This window comes from Musa acuminata, chromosome BXJ1-6, assembly GCF_036884655.1.
Source record: "Musa acuminata AAA Group cultivar baxijiao chromosome BXJ1-6, Cavendish_Baxijiao_AAA, whole genome shotgun sequence".
NCBI classification, from domain to species: Eukaryota; Viridiplantae; Streptophyta; class Magnoliopsida; order Zingiberales; family Musaceae; genus Musa; species Musa acuminata.
In genome coordinates, this window is record NC_088332.1 from 45,337,882 (window position 1) to 45,359,403 (window position 21,522).

At 42.6% G+C, this 21,522-nt stretch overlaps 2 protein-coding genes across 2 annotated transcripts; one reads left to right on the forward strand and one right to left on the reverse strand.

Annotated features, from left to right (window-relative positions):
* Positions 1-716: 716 nt before the first annotated feature.
* LOC135677323 (glycerol kinase-like) lies at positions 717-3,833 on the forward strand. Its single transcript, XM_065189522.1, has 3 exons — positions 717-1,092; positions 1,179-2,394; positions 3,443-3,833. The coding sequence occupies exons 1-3, from the start codon at positions 956-958 to the stop codon at positions 3,683-3,685; spliced, it is 1,596 nt and encodes a 531-aa protein (XP_065045594.1). The 5' UTR covers positions 717-955; the 3' UTR covers positions 3,686-3,833.
* A 237-nt stretch (positions 3,834-4,070) lies between these two features.
* On the reverse strand, positions 4,071-19,233 carry LOC103990067 (arogenate dehydrogenase 1, chloroplastic). Its single transcript, XM_065189525.1, is given in 3 exon segments — positions 4,071-5,251; positions 15,715-15,718; positions 18,053-19,233. Coding segments are annotated over 3 exon segments (1,965 nt in total). The 5' UTR covers positions 19,118-19,233; the 3' UTR covers positions 4,071-4,355.
* Between the last annotated feature and the right edge of the window lie 2,289 nt (positions 19,234-21,522).

Sequence of the window (21,522 nt, forward strand, 5' to 3'; positions counted from 1 at the left end):
GTTGCAACACTAAGGATCGACTACATAAAGATTTACGAAGGTGTGATCGGACCTTTCATGTTCCGAATACATCCACCAGCTAATGAAATGGATGCATTAATGGGGTTGTCCGAAAGAAACTATGGAGATTCCCTCAGCTGTCGAAAGCTGTGCCTGTGTTGGGCGTCACGTTCGGTGGTTGCTTCCTTGTTTTGTTCGTCTCTTCCTTCGTACGAGAAATAAAAAGCTACGGCCAATCCAACTTGGGGGGACATGCATTGTAAAGTCCAACTTGAAATATAATAAATACATTGCCCATTCATCTTCAACTCGACTCGTTTGATCAAAATTCTTTGAGTAGGATTACTAATTTTTTTCCTTATTATATGTACATGTGAAAGATGCAAATATTAGCTGTGAGAAGAAGCTGTGAAAAGCGCATCCATCCATACCTTAACTCATCATCGCCTTCCATAATTAAGGAAGGAATCCAATTTCTAGATAAGTTTAATTATTTTAAAATACTTAAATTAATCACTTAAAATTAATAATTATATGTTTATTATATTTAGTAATTAAATTAATTGTTGCGTAAAATTGGATAATTATATTTTTTTATTGGATAATTATATTCCTTATTATATTTTTTTATTGCGTAAAATTGTTGGGTAGCAAAACATGGCGTCATTGGTAGTGGCAATTGGTAGGAAAGTAGATGGGAAACATCGTCGATCTTATCCGTCAAAGAGTCTCTCTCTCGGAGGCAGATTTCCCGTTCATCCCTTTCCGGACTTCTTGTGGTGCTCCAAAAGCCCAACTCCCAACGCTACACTCTCTCCGTTGATTTCTCCACCGCCATCGCTCTCCCCCTCTCTCTGATTCGCATCTCTCTCTTTGGAACCATTCCAAACTCGAACGACTGCAGCAGCGGCAGAGCCTGGCAGGAGTTGGAGAATCTTGCATCGATCGATACAAAATGTCGGGAGGAGAAGAATTCTTCATAGGATCGATCGATCAGGGCACGACCAGCACTCGATTCATCATCTACGATCGCCACGCTCAGTCAATCGCCTCCCACCAAGTAGAGTTCACCCAATTCTATCCCGAAGCCGGGTACTGTTGCTGTTGTTGGCATTTCTTCTTCTTCTTCTTCCTCCCACATCAGGTGATGTTAATGGTAGTTCGGATGATGATCGCAGATGGGTGGAGCACGACCCGACGGAGATCGTGCAGAGCGTGCGGGTGTGCATGGCGAAGGCCCTCGACAAGGCGACCGCCGCTGGCCACAACGTCGACGCTGGCCTCCGTGCGATCGGCCTCACCAATCAGCGGGAGACCACCGTCATCTGGAGCCGATCCACCGGCCTCCCCCTCTACAACGCCATCGTGTGGATGGACGCCCGCACCAGCACCATCTGCCACCGCCTCGTCCGCGACCTCCCCGGCGGGCGCGACCACTTCGTCCCCACCTGCGGCCTCCCCATCAGCACCTATTTCAGCGCCCTCAAGATCATGTGGCTTTTGGAGAACGTGGACGTGGTCAGGGACGCCGTCCGCTCCGGCGACGCCATGTTCGGCACCATCGACACCTGGATGATTTGGAACCTCACCGGCGGCTGCGGCGCGGTGGACCGTGAGGAGAATCCGGTGCACGGCCTGCACGTCACCGACTGCTCCAACGCCGCACGGACCATGCTGATGGATCTCCGTACCCTAGACTGGGACCGCCCCACCCTGGACGCCCTGGGAATCCCCATCGAAATCTTGCCCAAGATCATCAGCAATTCGGAGAAGATCGGCGTGATCGCCAACGGGTGGCCCCTCGCCGGGATCCCCTTGGCCGGCTGCCTCGGCGACCAGCACGCCGCTATGCTGGGCCAGCTGTGCCGGAAAGGCGAGGCCAAGAGCACCTACGGGACCGGCGCGTTCATCCTGCTCAACACCGGCGACGAGATCGTCCGCTCGTCGCACGGCCTCGTCACCACCGTCGCCTACAAGCTTGGCCCCGAGGCGCCCACCAGCTACGCCCTGGAAGGCTCGATCGCCATCGCCGGCGCGGCGGTCCAGTGGCTGAGGGACGGCATGGGGATCATCCACACCGCCTCGGAGATCGAGGATCTGGCAGAGCTGGTGGAGAATTCTGGCGGCGTGTACTTCGTGCCGGCGTTCAACGGGTTGTTCGCGCCGTGGTGGCGGGACGACGCTCGAGGGGTTTGCATCGGAATCACCAGGTTCACCAACAAAGGGCACATAGCGCGGGCGGTGCTCGAGAGCATCTGCTTTCAGGTCAACGATGTGCTGGCCTCCATGCACAAGGATGCTGGGGAGCGAGGGGAAGCGAAGACCAATGTAAGGGAATTCCTGCTTCGGGTCGACGGAGGCGCCACCGTCAATAATCTTCTTATGCAAATACAGGTACGTATAGCATAAAGCTTCGATTTTGATTCGTCTCGGAGTTCTTTCAGCTTCTCTGTTATCTAAGTTTATCCAAGTAAATTGTTATATCTGTATGTGGACTGCTGCTCCTATGGATTTGTTGTAAATTTACTGTGAGAATTGACTTGAATTAAGTATGACAATAGGAAAAGGCTAAAACAATAACGTTCTGATTCTTTTGCATTTCAACTGAAGTAATTAGTTAATATGCTTTTTATTGAATCTTCTGATGGTGTTTTATCGCACAAATATATATTTGGGGTTTCAATTTATCTTGTAAACTAAAAAGCTCAAATACTTGTGGTTACGAAGAAAATGTTTACAAGGAATTTTTTTTGCATTAGTACAAAGTTATCTGACTCTTGCATTCTCTTTAGCATTAATAATTGTCAATGATAGATGATCTAATGAGCAAATTCTGTTGTTACCGAGACTAAGACCTACGATAGTTTTCGTTTCTTTTCCTGCCCACTTTTTGGCTCTTTGTTTTCTGTTTTGAACTGCAATTGTCATGATCACTTTGGCTTTTTGTGCTTCTAATTATTTTGCTGCTGGTGATCCTATTCAGATCTAATAATATAAGATTACTTTGGTGCCTTAACTTGGAATCAGTGTGACTCTCTGTAAACTTGTTGTTTCGCTTCTTAATGATTATGAAGTTTCTTCATGAACTATATGACACATTACCTGATGCTTGAATTATCATTTTTGGGAAAAAAAATTCTTGAAAGTTGATCTGGAAGACAGATTCGACTTACTTGTAATTCGGTCGTTTTTTGTTCCTAATATTATTGATTGTTGTTCAATTTTGTTGCTTAGTAGATTAATTTCTCGTAAAACCAAGAACAAGTATTACGCTGATGCTCTCAGATTATGCACTAAACTTGTCTCAAATATAACAGATTCGAATTTGGTAGTTTCGTCATTTAGTTTTTGTCGTTCACAATGCTGATACATTTTTTACGGCCGTATAGATCTTTAGAATTCCAGAGTAACCCTTACTATCTATCTGTAATATCTGTCGTAGGCTGATCTCTTGGGGAGCCCAGTTGTTAGACCCGCAGATGTCGAAACTACTGCACTTGGAGCAGCATACGCAGCTGGATTAGCTATCGGTGTCTGGACCGAAGAACAGATATACTCAGCGGGGCACAAAGAAAAGACCACAGTCTTCCATCCAAAATTAGATGAGGCTCACAGAAAGAAGAGGTCCGAGTCTTGGAACAAGGCTGTGTCTAGAACTTTTGATTTGGCTGATCTTTCCCTTTAGTTTAGAATCACTGTTTCCACCTCGTAACTTTCATCTGTAGGTGATAATACATTTACTAGATCTTGTTGATTCTGAATAAATTATTGTCAGAGAACTGAATCCATGTACAAGTTGTTTGATGATCTATCTATCTGCTCTTTAATTTAAATTGTTTACCGTCATGTTGATTCTAAAGGTATCATTATCTGAGCATTGTAACTTAGCCGTGTTGGTAATTTAGATTTTGAGCCTTCATCTGAAGCGAGCCAGAGAGAAAATTGTAACTTTTTATCTATTATTTCCACCGACTTGCACATATTTCCATCCAACGTTTTCCACGTTTGGGGTATTATGGAGTCACGAGGTGAGGCACTGTGTCGACATAGCTGGCAGCATGGCAAGGAGATGGAGACCATTACTGGCATCGAGAGCGGAATGCCAATGTAGCTCAATAAATTATTAGCTAACGTGTACATCGCCAACTCTGTAGGTTAATAGTGTGAGAAGTTTTGGTTTTGTTGATGAAGAACTTGACATCTCTCGTGTTTCCTTCGAGTGGATTATTGCGAGATACCAGAGAAGCAATTTATTATCTACAGAAAAGCAATTGGGGTCGAACTGTGGAAACAGAGATCCTCTGCAACTCCGGTAGATCTACGCGACCAAATCGACTCTGGTTAAGCTTTACGCTTCATTTGCCCGCATCGATGGACCTTTTACCCGAGCTCTCAAACAGCTGTTTCCTAAAGATGCCGTGCAAGCGTTGGAATAGTTCCTTCTTCATTGTGTCCAAGGCGTCGTCCAGCTTCTCGATCAGCTCGGTGGAGTTCTTGTTGTATATGAACAGCCCGTTGTAGAGCTCGTAGCTGTCGCTGCAGGTGTTCTGCACCAGATTTAGCAGCGTCTCGTAACCTTTGGTGTTGATGGGCGTGGACTTGAGGTCCAGCTTCGCGAGCACCCTGCCGATGGTGTGCGTCAAGAACTGGATCTCTGCCGCCGTCTCGTCGTGCTCTGCACACGACATCTCGACCATGCGGCAGCCTTCTCGCTCGAAGATCTCGAGGAATGCGCGGCACCGCTCGATGCGGTCGTCGGAATCGCCGATCCGGACTTTGTCGTAGACGAACGGGAGCCCGGCCCACCCGTGCTTGCCGCTCTCGGGGCCGAACATGGGATGCGTGCACAGGATGTCGAAGTCCGGGGGCAGCAGCTGGAGGAAGAGGTTCCTGGGGAACTCCTTGACGGAGAGGACGTCAACGAAGAGCGTGCTACGGCGGAGGCGCTGAATGGGTAGGGACCGGAGAACGGCCTCGGCGGAGAGGATGGAGGTGGAGAGGAGGACGACGTCCGGGTGCTGCTCGCAGAGGTCGTGCTGGTTGTCGAAAAATGCCGCACCGAGGGAGCGGGCGGTGTCGGAGTAGTCGGTGCGCGAGTAGGCGAGAATTTCATGGCCTTGGGCGGCGAAGGTGCGGGCAAGGAACTGGCCGAAGTTGCCGAAGCCGATGACGGCGATCTTGAGCTTGGTGCGGCGGTCGAGGAGCTTAAGTGGCTGCGGCTCGATATCAAGAACAGGGGCGGCCTCACGGGCTTGGATGGTCATGGCCGAACGGCGGAGAACGGGGACGGTAATGACACCCCCGGCAGAGACGTGGCGGTACCGGGGAGGGGCAACGCGAATGTGGGAAGAGGTGGGGAGGAGGGTGGTGTTTGAGGGGAGGACACCGGAGAGCAGCATTTGCGTGACACAAAGGTTAGACCGGAAGACAAGACCAGTAGGCAGCCACCTCCTGATGCACTCTGTTTTCGTATTCGTTTTCGTTGTTTGGCTACGTTTTGCTCAGAGTTGGCTATATAAAGGCACCAAAGCTTTAAGGCGAGAGTTGGGTGCATGTGATTCATGTGGGTATGATGGAGTGCCTCGAGATTCGGAGATCCTTTCGCTGATTCCCTTGCTTTATTTCCCTTCTCTCTCTCTCTCTCAGTCTCTCTCTCTCTTTTATATATATATATACATATATATATATATATATTATTTCTCTATTGCACAAAGAATATTAGGCAAATTTCTCAAACAAAATCTCCTATTTTACTTTTTTTTCTTATTAACATTCTTTTTTCATTCGTTCTAATGGTGTACTCTTTGTTTTCTAAAGTATGAAATTGTCCCTACCTAGCTGTGGCCTCCATCCCTCATCTTTGCCCTACTACCCTTGCCTCACCTACTCTTTTCTTTTATTGCTTTTGTCAATTGTTGTCTTTACCTCTTGTCATCATCCATTGTGTTACCTTCTCCATGCCTTACTCGACCCATGTACTTGTTAAAATAAAGAGATAAATGAGTTGTAGAAGAAGAAGTTGAATGTTATTGACATATCCTCCGTCTTTATATACAGGTTAGAAGGAGAAGTTTCCTCAACGGGTTAGAGGATTTCCCTCAACAGAGTAGAGAGATTTCCTCAACAGTTAGGGAAATCTCATCTACTTATCATGCCCCCGCAAGATTGTGCTCCTATCAAGGAGGCCAATCTTGGACTGATGTAATGCAAACAGCTTACGAGCTATAGGCTTCGTAAGTGAGTCGGCCAATTGATCAGCTGTATGAACATGAGAAACACGGAGTTGACGGCGGACAACTTGATCACGTACAAAGTGGAAGTCAATAGCAATATGTTTCATGCGGGAGTGGAATACCGGATTAGCGCATAGATAGGTAGCTCCAATATTATCACAATATATTGTAGGAGTGGAATCGATGTTGAGTTCCTGGAGAAGATTCGTGATCCAATTGAGTTCTGCAGTGGTAGCGGCAATGGCACGGTATTCAGCTTCAGTTGTAGACCGGGCGATTGTCTTTTGCTTTTTAGAACTCCAACTGATTGGATGAGCACCAAGGAAGATAATATACCCCGATGTGGATGTTCTATCATCAAGGTTGCCCGCCCAATCAGCATCGGCAAATGCATGAAGACGAAGTGGAGAGTGTTTACGAAAAAAGAGTCCATGATTTAGAGTCCCTTTAAGATATCGTAGAAGTCTCTTAACCGCAGACCAGTGTAGAGTAGATGGTTGCTGCATAAACTGTGATAATTTGTTCACAGCAAATGAGATGTCTGGACGTGTGAGAGCTAAGTATTGTAAAGAGCCAACAACTTGGCGGTATTGAGTGGGTTCCGTAGCAGGACTTCCATCTGATAATTTGAGAGAACCGCTAGTAGAGATGGGGGTTGTAACTGCATTTGCATCCTGCATGTTTGTCTTTAATAACAAATCTTGAATGTACTTGCGTTGTGATAAAAGGAGACCGGAAGATGTGAAGGTAGCTTCGACGCCCAAAAAGTAGCTCAAGGGTCCGAGATCCTTAAGCGAGAATCGAGCTGCCAACTGTTTGACGAACGCTTGGATGCTGGCGGGATTGTTGCCTGTGACAATAATATCATCCACATATACCAGAATATACACTGTGTTTCCATGATGATGTCGCAGAAACAACGAAGTGTCAGATTTGGAGTTAAGAAAGCCGACAGAAGTCAAAAATGAGCTAAGTTGAGTGTACCAAGCTTTCGGAGCCTGACGAAGTCCATAAATGGCTTTTCGAAGTTTGCAAACATGCTGTGGATACTGAGGATGAGTAAAACCGGGGGGTTGTTGCATAAAAACATCTTCAGATAGAGATCCCTGTAGAAAGGCATTATTAACATCCAATTGTCGTAATTGCCAGCCTTTAGTGGTAGCCAGACTCAAGATAAGCCGGATTGTAGTGGGTTTAACAACAGGACTAAACGTCTCAGTGAAATCAACTCCAGGTCGTTGATGGAACCCTTTGGCGACCAGGCGTGCCTTATATCGAGCAACTGAGCCATCTGGGTTCCGCTTAATTCTAAAGACCCACTTACACCCGATGATGTTTTGTGAAGGATGAAAAGGAATTAGATCCCATGTTGAATTATGGAGGAGGGCATTATATTCCTCGCTCATGGCAATACGCCAATGCAGAGATTTTTGGGCTTGAGTGAAGGTGGTGGGTTCAATGTTGGGGGATGAGGAATTCATGACAGCTTGTAGGTTAAGTACTTGACGAGGTTTAAAAATACCATGCTTAGAGCGAGTGGTCATAGGATGATTGGAGATGACAGGATTAGGAGGTAATGTTGGGTGAGGAGCAGTGGCACAAGCCGGGTCAAGTGGAGACACGTCAGGGGCACTTGGGCGAGAAGGAGGTAAAGAGGATGGTTGTGTTTCGGAACATATTGCCCCATCAATTGGAGAAGAGTGGAGTGGAGTAGGAACAGAGGAAACGGGCAAGTGTTGAACTGGAGTGATATAGTGCGGATCAGGAGGGGAGGAAGTAGACGAAGACATGGGAGGCTCGTCCGATTGATCCGAAGGTATACTCCAGTGAGATAGTGAAGTGGTCCGTATGGCAGGATATGGAAGGGTTTGGAAAGGAAAGTTAGACTCAACAAAGATAACGTGACGTGATACAAAGATTTTGTGAGTGTGGAGATTATAGCAGCGGAAAGCATTATGGTCAAGTGAGTAACCAATAAAGACGCAAGGAGAAGATCGGGATGTTAACTTATGAGAGGCATAGGGACGTAACCAAGGATAACATAAACAACCGAACACGCGGAGTTTACGAAGGTTAGGGGGTTTGTGGAACAGTGTGTCAAAGGGGGACTGGTGTTGTATGTTAGGATCGGAGCGGCACTAAGAGGGGGGGTGAATTAGTGCAGCGGATTAAAACTTCGGTTTTAATCAAAAAATCTTTCGTATGTTAAGAACAAAACTTGAGAAATTTAACTTGAAGGCGTGTTCTTAAAGTTGCGCAGCAAGAGTAATAAGGAACTAAAGCAGTAAGAAGATTTGCAGTAATGTAAATGACAATAATAAAAAGCAAACCAGAGATTACGCCGATTTTTAGAGTGGTTCGGTCAAATGACCTACTCCACTTGCGAGGCCCCTCTTCGATGAGGCTCCCACCTTCCACTAGCAAGTCTCTTGAAAGTGAAGGGTGAATACCCCTCTTACAACTTTTACAAGCGGTTCACTCTCTTACAGATTTTCAACAAGAAAGAAGGAGGTGAACACTAGCAAATTGAAAACAAGACAAGCTAACACTTTTCTAAGGCTTTTCTCTCAAACACTTGCTGCTCAAAAAATTGTTCTCTCAGCTGAGATTTGAGGGGTATTTATAGGCCTCAAGAGGATTCAAATTTGGGCTTCAAAATTTGAATTCTCTTTGGGTTCCCGCTGTTGGAGGTGCCACCGCCCAGGGCTCGGGTGCTGGGCGGTGCCACCGCCCAGCCAGGAGGTGTCACCGCCCAGCTCTCGGGTGGTGGGCGGTGCCACCGCCTACAGTGTTTTCAGCCCGACTACAGTGTTTTCAGCCACTAGTTGGGCTTCAATCTTGGCTCTCTAGTTCGCTGGTTTAGCTTAATTTTTAGCCTAAACCAACTCTGACTTTGGGCCCAGTTGGCCCCTAACCAGGATATAGGATTATCTCTTAATCCTAATCCTAATTACAAGTGGACTACATAACCAAAACACATCCTAAGCAAATTTTCAACCGCGAACGTCGAGTCTTGTTCTGGCGAGCTTTCCGACGAACTTTCTGCTGACGGGCTTCTAGCAAGCTCCCGAACTTGTGATGACTTTAATGAGTAGCCGAGCCTTCTCGGTGATCTCCGTGAACCTCCGACGATCTCTTCGGCGAACTTCCGAAAATTCCGACAGGTTCCCGATTTCTTCTCGGTTGGTTCTGGCAGCATCTCCGACGATTCTTCGGACTCTTAAACGTCCATCGAACTTGACTCCGGTATTCTCGCTTTGTGTTTTTTGGTTATCGTAGTTAATCCTGCACACACAAGCAAACACTCTACTCCGATCTAGACAATTATTATAACGCAAATTGACATTCTGTTGCCCGGCACGTCATTGGTTGGCGCTTCATCCGATTCTTCGGTGCATCGTCCTCTCTTGCAGCTTGTTGCCCAATCGGCGGTTGACCTCCGCAACCCCGATATCCTTGGCGCAATTTCGCTCTCCTTGGCCCGATGCCCGACGCCCGAAGCCTTCTGCCATCCAATATCCTGACGTGATCTCCTCCGACGCAACGTCAATTCCTCCTGCGTTAATTGTCTAATCCTGATCGAGTAGACCTGTATCACTCAAAATGTAGTCAAACATTTAAACACAATCAATTAGTTTCATCATCAAAATCCGAGATTCAACATTGTAGAACTGGTGTAGGCATCCGATTAATTAGGTAGACAGCAGTTTGAAAGGCTGCTGTCCAGAAAGTTGAAGGCATGGAAGCCTGATGTAAAAGTGTGAGTCCAGTTTCTACTATATGCCGATGTTTGCGTTCGGCAGAACCAACTAGTTGAGGAGTATGTGGAGGAGACTTGAGGTGTTGAATGCCACAAGCTGAGAGATGAGACGCCAGGGCTTGATATTCACCGCCACCATCAGAGTAGACTGTTTTAATGGTAGACTGAAAATAGTTTTCGACCAACTTCTGGAAAGTGGAAAAAACGCGAGAAACATCAGATTTATGAGAAAGAGGATATATCCATGTGTACTTGGAGAAGTGATCTACAAAAATAACATAAAATCGAAACTTATCAAAAGATAAGATTGGAGCAGGACCCCAAACATCAGTATATATAATTTCAAAAGGTTTAGAGGAGGAAATTGAAGATGAACCAAAAGGCTGCCGATGACTCTTATTACTAAGACAAGCATCACAATGCATCATAGAATTAGGGGACTTAAAAAAAGGAAGAGAGTGACAAGATAATAATTTCTGCTGAATAAAGGGTGAGGGATGGCCAAGCCGACGATGCCACACATCAACTGGAGCCGCAACAGAAGAATGAACAGTGGGCTGGGTCATTCGAGAGGCTGACGGCCATTCATAAATGTTGTCTTTATTCGGGCCTTGGACCAATGATGCCCCCGTGCTCAAATCCTTAACAAGAAATGAATCAGGAAAGAATTCAATGGAAGTATTGTTATGTTTGCAAAATTGAGAAACAGAAATGAGGTTGCGTGTAATATGAGGGGCGCAAAAAACATCATCGAGAGTAAATGTATTAGAGTCAGAATTAAGCGTTGTGGAACCAGTATGAGTTATAGAAAGTCCTTTACCATCACCGATGATGATATCTTCATTGCCGCCATAGGGATTGTGAAGAGACAAATTCTGAAGATCAGCGGTGATGTGATGAGAGGCACCAGAGTCGACAATCCAATTGGACTGGCTAGGTGTCGGAGTAGTTAGGAGATTTGCCTGTGGCCAGTGTGACGGAGTAGGGAGGCGGAGACGAGACCGGCAAACTTTAGCGGAATGGCCGACTTTGTCACACAGTTGGCAAACGACCCGTCTCTGATGGCTCGGTAGGGCAGGACGCCAAGACGGATGATGGCTGGAGTCGCCACTTTGCGAGAAGGGATGACTAGGAGGATAGGAGGGGTGTTGCATGGAACTCACAGAATCAAGAGGCGTAGTAGCCAAACCTTGGGTGATGTTCGGTGAGTACCGAGCGTTCTTCCGTTTAGACTTGTGACTGACTTGAGCTGTGACAGTTGATCCAGGCAGTTTGTCCGCACGCTTCAAAGACATCTCGTAGTCAGTCAACTTATCATAGAGATCTTCAAAAGAGATTGGCGAGTCGCGTGCCCGAATTGCAGCAGCCAATTCTTTGTAGTCGGTGTCGAGACCATTGAGGGTATGAATGACAACCTCTTCATCACATAGGGAATGACCTATCAAGGCCAAGTCATCGATGATAACCTTGATAAGTTGTAAATAATCAGAGATAGTACTTCCCTCTTGTTTTGTCTCCATAAGCTTGGATAGAAGACTGAGCTTGCGAGTACGCGAATGATTTGCCAGGGTGGTTTGCAGTTTAGACCATGCATCGGCAGCTGTCACACATGAAGATATCAAGGGAGCAACGGATCCAGCAACTGAAGCTTGAATGGCTTGGAGAATGAGACGATCTTGACGTAGCCATAGTTTGTGAGCTGGATTGGGTACTGGATTAGGATCACCGGGGATGTTGAGCATGGCCGGAGGACAACTGAAAGAACCATCAACGTAACCTAACAAATCATATCCAAATAAAAGATTAGAGAATTGAGCTCGCTAGGACGCATAGTTGCCACCCTTTGATAACTTAAAGGGGATTAGCGTGGCGGCATTGATGGAGATAAGCCCTGTAGAAGAACAAGAAGTGGGAGTCCCTACAGGAACTGAAACATCAGAAGAAGTAAACGAAGACATTTTCCTTCTTTTTTTTTTCTTTTTTTTTTTTTTTTTTTGTAGAAGAAGGCAGCGAACCTTGTGTGATACTCAGGTCACACAAGGTGGAGAATGAGGGAGGGGGCTGCTGCTATAGATTGCTTGCTGTAGCAGATTGAGCAATCTACAACAGTGCCAAAAAGCTGCCGGCAGCTGCTGTGGATTGCTGCTTGCTGCTGCAGATTGTAGGGACTGCAGTTCGCCGGGAGATGGCTGCAAAAACTGCAGCGGTACTCAAGACTGCAGTTCGCTGCTGTGGATTGCTGCTTGCTGCAGCAGATTGTAGAGGCTGCAGTTCGCCGGAAAATGACCGCAAAAATCTGCAGCAGTACTCAAGGAAACTGCAGTGAGAGAAATCTGTAGCAATTAGGTGTATAGAGAAAAGCGGCAATGAAAGCTGCTGCGATAGAGGAAGGAAGATGCAGCGGTTGCGACAGCTACTGGCCGGAGAAGTGCAGGAGGCGGCTGCTGCGATAGAGGAAGATGCAGCAGTTGCGACTGCTACTGGCCGGAGAAGTGCAGGAGGCGGCTGATGTCTTCTCTGGTGCTGCTCAACGTGGGGCTGAAGGACCACGTTGTCCTTCCGGCGAAGAAGAAGGAAGAGGAAGGTGCAGCAAATAGGAGAGGGAGCAAGGCCGGCGAAGAAAGGCAAGACCGGTTAGCACTGGCTCTGAATCCGTGTCTTGGTGCTTCTTCAATGACTCCGCTTGAGGCAGCGTGCTACTGTGGCCGCTTGGCTAACACATGGCGATGCTGCTGTCGCCAAGAGGAGCTGCTCTGATACCATGTTAAAATAAAGAGATAAATGAGTTGTAGAAGAAGAAGTTGAATGTTATTGACATATCCTCCGTCTTTATATACAGGTTAGAAGGAGAAGTTTCCTCAACGGGTTAGAGGATTTCCCTCAACAGAGTAGAGAGATTTCCTCAACAGTTAGGGAAATCTCATCTACTTATCAGTGCTCTCATTATTTTTTTCATTTATGTACCTTTAATATCAACCTTTCTCTTGTACTCTCATCATCGTCCTTGCCCACACACCTCACTCTCGTCGTCATGCACTTAAAATCAGAAATGAAGATAGCTTTTGGCTTCCATGGGAGTGTTAAGCAGAGGCAATAATGTAGTACAATCCTCCACAATGGAGCTTTGGATGTAGAGGGTGAGATGCCTCGTCGACAACCCTTGAGAGGAGAAGGATCGACGAGTGCATAACAAAGTGAGAGATGACTATAACTCGACAATTGATATGGAAGTGGACAACATAAGTGTGGGCGAGGGTGCGTATCCAAGGAAGAGTAGAGAACGTGCAGTTAAGGCGAGGTGAAGGTGGCCACGACGAAGGGCATAGGTGGTGGGGTAAAAGTGATAATCGATGAAAACTAGGAGTAATTTTATCGCGCTCCCAGGAGAATAAATGGGAAATGGTACGATAATAATAAAAATAAAAATAAGAAGATTTTTGAGAAATTTATCTAAAAATATTTTATAAATAATTCTATGACCGATAGTCCTATTTAGCAATTGGATCTCAAATCTTTCACCTGAGTAGTTGATATATAGGAACCCGTTTAAGGATATTTAGTTTATAACCGTGGGAGAGGACGTTGAAAATTAATTGGACCGATATGAAATCTATTTTTTCATTTCCATAGAGAGATAGGGGAAAAGTAATCGTGTTTAGTGATACCCAATGATTCAATTATGATAATTCGTTACTAACTTAGGGTACAGTAATTTTTATAGAATCTCATTTTACTTCCAATTATGATAATGACAGTATGCTATATCATACGTTGGCATAACTCTAAATACTTCAAGTACTAGTAATGGAAAAGGCAAAACGACAAAAAACAAGACTAAATCATCTTTAACCAAGAAAAGTAGGCACAGGTACGGAACAAACCAATGATTGAGAGAGAGGTCGGACCACTTGATTAGGTGAGCTCCCTCTTTACGCGGCAACGAGGAACCAAACCATATGGCAGAAGATAAAATGTAAACGCGAGCGGCGAGCGGAAATCGCGTGGGATGGATGGATGGATGGATGCCAAACAACGCGGTGCAATAATTGGTACCATATGTCGGGAACGGGTACAATAATTGGTGCCATATGTCGGGTGGGCACTCTACGTGGCCTTGTGGTGGTGCTGTGCGATTCCAATTGGCGCGGAGGGGTGGGCTCCACGCATCGCCTTCTCAACCACTGTTCCGTGTATCGGCGTGGTTGGATAATACAGCAGTGTGGTTGAATTATTGCACGTTGCGTGCAATAATTCACATTAGATCTCGTCACCGTTATTGGATTTTAACGAGAGATGGGCGACCCAACGAATGTTCTTTTGGGCGGTAGCCGAAGGAGTTGCATTGCGATGAGATGCATAAATTGTGAATGGGTGACGTATTTATGTTATCATGTGAAAAATGTGAGACCTTATCTTAAGCAATCAATGGACATTATTCGATCTGTTCCTGCCAATAATGCAATCGAAATAATTATTAGTCGTTGTTTCCTCGTAGTACAATCTATAGACTCTAACATGAGAACAGTACGTGTGCCAGTTGATGGGAGTGCAAGTCATGGATCTTCCCGGTTGAACTCACATCACTAGTAGGAGTCACTAATGTTTCCGTAGATTCCAAGTTCATTTTCGTTGTCCCTCAAATGTGGTCAAACATGAGTGGTGTTTAGATTCAGAAATCCAAAGCTTTTATATATATATATATATATATATATATATATTTTTTATGTTTGTTTATTTATGATAATATCAAAATGATATGATGAAGTTGATCCGATTTGATTAGTTTTCGAGTACTTTCATATTTTAAGAACGAAAAGAATATATCTTAGGGCATTCGATAGTTACTACTGATCTAATGATAAAAAAAAGAAAATTATATTCTATTTTGAATCGTTGCTTACAGAAACTACACTAATGTGTCTCTTAAAATTACTTGCAATGGTTGAGTTAGCAACCTTCGTTCAATCTTAATTTTAGTTATGGGTGTTTAAATCGAATCGAAAAATTAAATTAAACCTAAATCAAGCCAATTCGATTCATTAATAATTTAGTTTTGAAGACTATAAATGATTCTAGTTTTGAAGTACTCTTCTTTAATTTTGTTTAATCGATTCAAATCGAATCGAATCAATTTTAATTTAAAAAATATCAACTCAATCCAAATGCTTCAAAAACTCTAAAATTTGTTCTTAAAATCAAAGAGTTCATCGCTCTTTCTCATCGTCCTCTCTTAGTTTTTTTTTTTTGTTGGTCTCAAGTATGAACTCTATTTTTTATTAATAATCTCTTTAATGATTTGTATGATTTTTTTTATTTATATATATCACTACATATTTTAATTATTAAGAAAAAAAGGATTGTATGTGAAATCATTATTTCTCTTGGGTATTTCTTAATAAAAAAATAATAATAAACTACTTAAGCCTAGGTTCAATTATTTAGAATGTTTAGAATGATATTTTGATATAAATTTTTTGAGAATATAGGTTCGATTAGATTAAAATTTTGATTTGGTTCAATTAAATTAAATCGAGTCACCAAATCAAATCGATTCATTTAAAAAATATATTTTTTAAATTACATAAATTAAAAATCGATTAATCGATTAACCAAATCAGATTAATTGATTCAGTTAGGTAAGGCCGAAATGATTTTAAGTCGGAGCAAATCGAATTATTTTTTCGATTTGACCTTTAATGATTATGTTCAACCTCTCTTAACATCTCTAATTTTAGTATGTTTGAAATAAATGATGCTTTCATGTAGAGAGTATTTGTTTTCTAATCTCATTGATTCGATAAAATCAAGTGTCTTAACAAGGAAATGTTTTCCTTATATATCATGCTAACAAGCATGTTTGTTTAACATTCGAGTCCACTTTCATCCAAATTACTAAAATGAATTAGTATCAACCTATTCTGCTTCCATCCAAATCGAAATAGAATTATAATCTAATCGATTAATAATGATGTTTGAATATTCTTAATCAGTTAATCATTGTTCGCTATTTTTCTTTAGGTTTTCTTTTTCGTTAGTTTCTAAATAGAGTCATGATATATATATATATATATATATATATATATATATATATATATATATATATATATATATATATATATATATATATATATATATATATATATATATATATATATATATATATATATATATTTGTTTTGAGACTATTGCAAAGTTAGATGAATGAATGTGGATGTTATATGTCTCTTTCGATGAATCTCATAATATTTGGGTCCATACGTGAGCGTACGATTATTCTCCGTAAGTTTTTCCTATTCAAAATAGAATTATAATCTAATTGATTAGTTAAACTTGTAATAGACCAATCAAACTTTATATGAATTATAATGAAAAATATTGATGAATTATAATCAAATTTTATTGAGTGTGACTACCGACCTAATGACAAGACGCGGTCATCATGTTTAGATAGTGATGTTTGAATATTCTTAATCAGTTAATCATTGTTCGATATTTTTCTGTGGTTTTCTTTCCATTAGTTTCCAAATTGAATGAATGTGTTGAGACTATTGCACATTTAGATGAATGAATGAATGAATGTGGATGGTTTACGTCTCTATCGATTCGATGAATCTCATATTTGGGTCCACACGCGTGTGAGCGTACAAGTCAGTCTTTTCCTTATGTTCTTTCTAATAAAAAGCAATATCAATAACTCGAAACATATTATTCTATCCATATAAATAAGGCTAATTATAGATCTCCTTAGTATTTTAATTTTTAGACTTAAAAAATTTATATTATAACCCATATAATTATGAAAGTGAAATATGAAGGTCTATTTATTCTAACATTATCGATTTTATTGATAAAAATATAAAAATAATAAACAAAAAGATATTTTTAACGTTTCGATTAGTAATGATGGTGGCAAACGACCACATTACTAAGAACCATGAGTGACTGTTGTGGATAAGAAAAACAGTAACAAAAGATTAAAGTCACTATGCATTTGCATCGATGTCAATATAGTGAGTGATACTCATCTTTTGTAATCATTCTCTATCTACAATAACCACTCGCGACTCTCAGCAGTATCGTCATCTGTCACCAATTAAAATATTAAAATTATTTTTTTATCTATTAATTTTATATTATTGTTAATAAAGTCGACTATGGTACATATACATATACGTGGTACTTTTATAATTATAGAGATTTTAATTTAAAATTTTAATATAAATTTTGTAAGTATAGGAACTAAAATAACAAGGAGGGAGGTTGAACTATAGAAAAAGAAATTATAATTAGCCCTAATACATACATAAGCAAAATTATGATAACGTTGTTTATCTCGTACGGATACCATTCGATACGTTCACTACACAAATCTAGATTTGACCTTCTCACGGTACATCCGAACCTTTCCATGTGCAAACTGCGATACTTTATTGAACAGGCAAGAGAAGGATAGAACTGTACAAACGTGCAGGACAAAGATAAGATTCAATGGGTTAACATTTGGGATATAAAAACCATTAATTGCGAATATAGAATGCCAACTTGTTTCTTGCATGTTCATTCACCACAGAGCTCTGTTTTCTAACTTATTATAATTGACTAATTACTTTCGATTTCTGAAACAATAAATGCTTGAAGAGTAATAAAGTACTTCCAAGTGGGAAAAAAAAAAACATATTAGAGTTGGGTTTTTCGATAAATATATTTTAATAGAGAGAATTTTATTATTTGACATTTATGTCATATGGCTGATATTTTAAATTATTATTCTGATAGTAGAGAGAGAGAGAGAGAGAGTCTGTTTTCATCCCACGACTATGAATAAGCTTTGGTACTTCATCACTGATAGATACATGTTAGCAGGACGATGCGACTGCTGTAAAGCCACCAACGAGACAGTGAGAGAATTTATTTTGTGTTGTTAACATATTATTACATGGATGAATCACTGCCAACAATGAAAGAAGCAGTTTATTGTACACACAAAAGCGATTGGGTGGAACAGGAGATGATCCTTTTCCTGTCTTTCTAGATCTCTGCACTCTCCATGTTAAGAGACCATCGAATCGATGGTGGTGCTTCAGTTGTCCCCGCCGGCGAATTTTCTAGCTGAGCCCTCGAACAGCTGCTTCCTGAATATGCCATGCAAGCGCTCAAATAGCTCCTTCTTCGTGGTGTCCAAGGCGCCGTTCAGCTTCTCGATCAGCTCGGTGGAGTTCTTGTTGTATATGAACAGCCCATTGTAGAGCTCGTAGCTGTCGCTGCAGGTGTTCTGCACCAGATTTAGTAGGGTCTCGTAACCTTTGGTGTTGATGGGCGTGGACTTGAGGTCCAGCTTCGCGAGCACCCTGCCGATGGTGTGCGTCAAGAACTGGATCTCTGCCGCCGTCTCGTCGTGCTCCGCGCACGACATCTCGACCATCCGGCAGCCCTCCCGATCGAAGATCTCGAGGAACGCGCGGCACCGCTCGATGCGGTCGTCGGAGTCACCGATCCGGACTTTGTCGTAGGCGAACGGGAGCCCGGCCCAGCCGTGCTTGCCGCTGTCGGGGCCGAACATGGGATGCGTGCACAGGATGTCGAAGTCCGGGGGAAGCAGCTGGAGGAAGAGGTTCCTGGGGAACTCCTTGACGGAGAGGACGTCGACGAACAGCGTGCTGCGGCGGAGACGCTGGATGGGCAGAGACCGGAGCACGGCCTCGGCGGAGAGGATGGAGGTGGAGAGGAGGACGACGTCGGGCTGTTGCTCGCAGAGGTCGTTCTGGTCGTCGAAAAATGCCACACCGAGGGAGCGGGCGGTGTCGGAGTAGTCGGTGCGCGAGTAGGCGAGTATCTCATGGCCTTGGGCGGCGAAGGTGCGGGCAAGGAACTGGCCGAAGTTGCCGAAGCCGATGACGGCGATCTTGAGCTTGGTGCGGCGGTCGAGGAGCTTAAGCGGCTGCGGCTCGACATCAAGAACAGGGGCGGCGTCCCGGGCTCGGATGGTCATGGCAAAACTGCGGCGAACAGGGACGGTAATGGCACCGCCTCCGGCAGGGACGTGGCGGTACCGGAGAGGGGCTGCGCGAGCATGGGAGGTGGGGAGGAGCGTGGTGTTCGAGGGGAGGACACGGGAAAGCAGCATTTTGCGCGTTCGAAAGGTTAGAAAGAAAGAGAAGGCAGCGTGCGACCACCTCCTAATTCGATCTGTTTCCCCTTCTCTCGCTTGCTTTGCTTTCGCCGATATGATGGTTACATACATATATATATATATATATATATATATATATATACACACACTGACACCATTATTGTTCCGAGTCGGGTGCATGTGATTCATGCGGACATGGATGTGGACCCCTCGTGATCGGAAATAAAAAGAGAGCGAATTTGCTTTTTAGTTCACTTTCCAGGATTTGTTCTCCCATTCAGAATCAAAAGATATTTCAATATTCGTCAATTATTAAGCTTCGTTGGTTTGAGGAAACAAAGAAGGATTGATTAATTAATTAATTAATTAATTAATTGATAAGATAAAAATGTTAATAAGCACGCACCTTATCAATATAGAATGGTAGAATCAAAACGAATATTCCGTTGCTCAGTATATATTTTTTAGATTTAAAGTATTAATTAGATGATGAGATAAGAGAGTCAGAATTGAAATATTAGTTAGGTTAGGTTGGGAAGATCTTATAATAATATCAAAACTAAAATATCGTATGTGGCGAAGAAGAAAAGCAGGTGGTGGGTCCCTCATGACTCAGCGAGGGTCGTGGTGGTGGTGGGGTCCATGAGGATTTAGTGAGCATTCACTGGACGACCACGTCAAATTAATACATTTAATATGAGTTGGTGACCGAGCACGTGAACCTGATGCAACGAGTGATTGGTGTCCGGTTGTCTCCGATCGGTGTGGAAGGTCGAACGCGTCGCCGTCTCGACGGCACAAAATTACATATGTTTTCTCCGCCCTCGTGAGCTAACGTGGTCGTCGCACGATGCTGCAGCCAATAATTCATCCAATCTGGTCACCGATTGTTGTATTCGATCTCAACGTCATGCGTGAAGATTTAAAGGTAAAGACTGTTCGTTCACGACACGAAAGAATAGGATTCAAATCATAAAAATTATTTTTTTAATATTTAAAAATAAATTAAATATATTGATTCTTTTTATACTCGTACTATCGAAAAACTCGTACAAGAAAATATCATAAATAATTTAATTTTATCTTACACGTGGATTAGATTCGAGGATACTCGAGATATTATAAAGCTAAAAAATTAATCTAAAATTAAAAAAAATTACTTCAAAAACATATTTAACAAAAATCTTCTGATGCTTAGATTAATAATGATTTGAAAGATTTAGTCAAATATCAAAATAAAATGAGTATTATAAAAAAAAAAAACATAAGTACCTAATAAGAAAGAAATCTCATAAAACAAGTGCTTGAAAGATCATAACTCAAAAAAAAAAAGAAGCAAATGGATCAAGAAAGTGATCCTTCCAATATTATATATATATATATATATATATATATATATATATATATATATATATATATATATATTTGTAATCAAATATTAAAAAAAAAAGAAAGAGATAGACAAATACAAGATTCAAACTTACATTATGAATTACTTAAATTGGTGGTAAAAGATCCATTACATATTTTGATAACTAGCTAAAAATCCAATCCCTTATGCCAATGCCTCCGTCCAATATCTCACTAATAACATTTGGCATTCAAATCACAATCATTGTCACATCAAATCCAACGACACGATGTTTGAGTTGGCTACCAGCCAATAATGGTACGTCAATTCCACGTGAATCTCGTTTTACTCGAGCAAGAAAGAAAAGCTTAATCATTGTCGGAGCAATATTAAAGGTCAATTATCGAATAATCATTTTGATTATAATATACGGGAAACAAGATCTTCACATATATACGATAACAACAATTAAGAGAAGCAATAGTAAAAATACAAGTTCAAAATAATTGACACGAACTTCATTAAAAAATTTAAAGATTAGAGAACAATAAAATATAACGAATAATATTATTCATCGGTCCTAATGACATTGCTAATTCAAGTAGAAGATGATTCTCATATAAATGGAATCTTGGAGTGGATTAGCGGAATACTCCACACGGTTGGAGCACATGAACCTAATACAGTCGCTCGTGTCGCATCGCCTCACCAAAGACTTCGATTTCGGTTCCGTGTTCATGTAATGCAACGTGGTTGACCGGCGAACAATGGATTGAATTCCGTGCAACTCGCACCGCATGCAGCAGCAGCCAAAGGTGTCCAGTAATTCGCATCCGTCCCTCTCACGACGTCGCATGCGTTGTTCGTTTCACGCACGGCGGAAGGAAGGAAGCTGAGGAGGCGCTGTTGTTGGTGGGTCGTACGTTGCTGTCAGATTTGATGGGTTAGTCTGAACCCAACACCATAGCGAAGAGCAGATGCGCGACAGCATGCGGAGATTCGTGAAAGTGTCTCTTCATCTTGGAAGGCGAGTTTTTGGTTGTTCGAA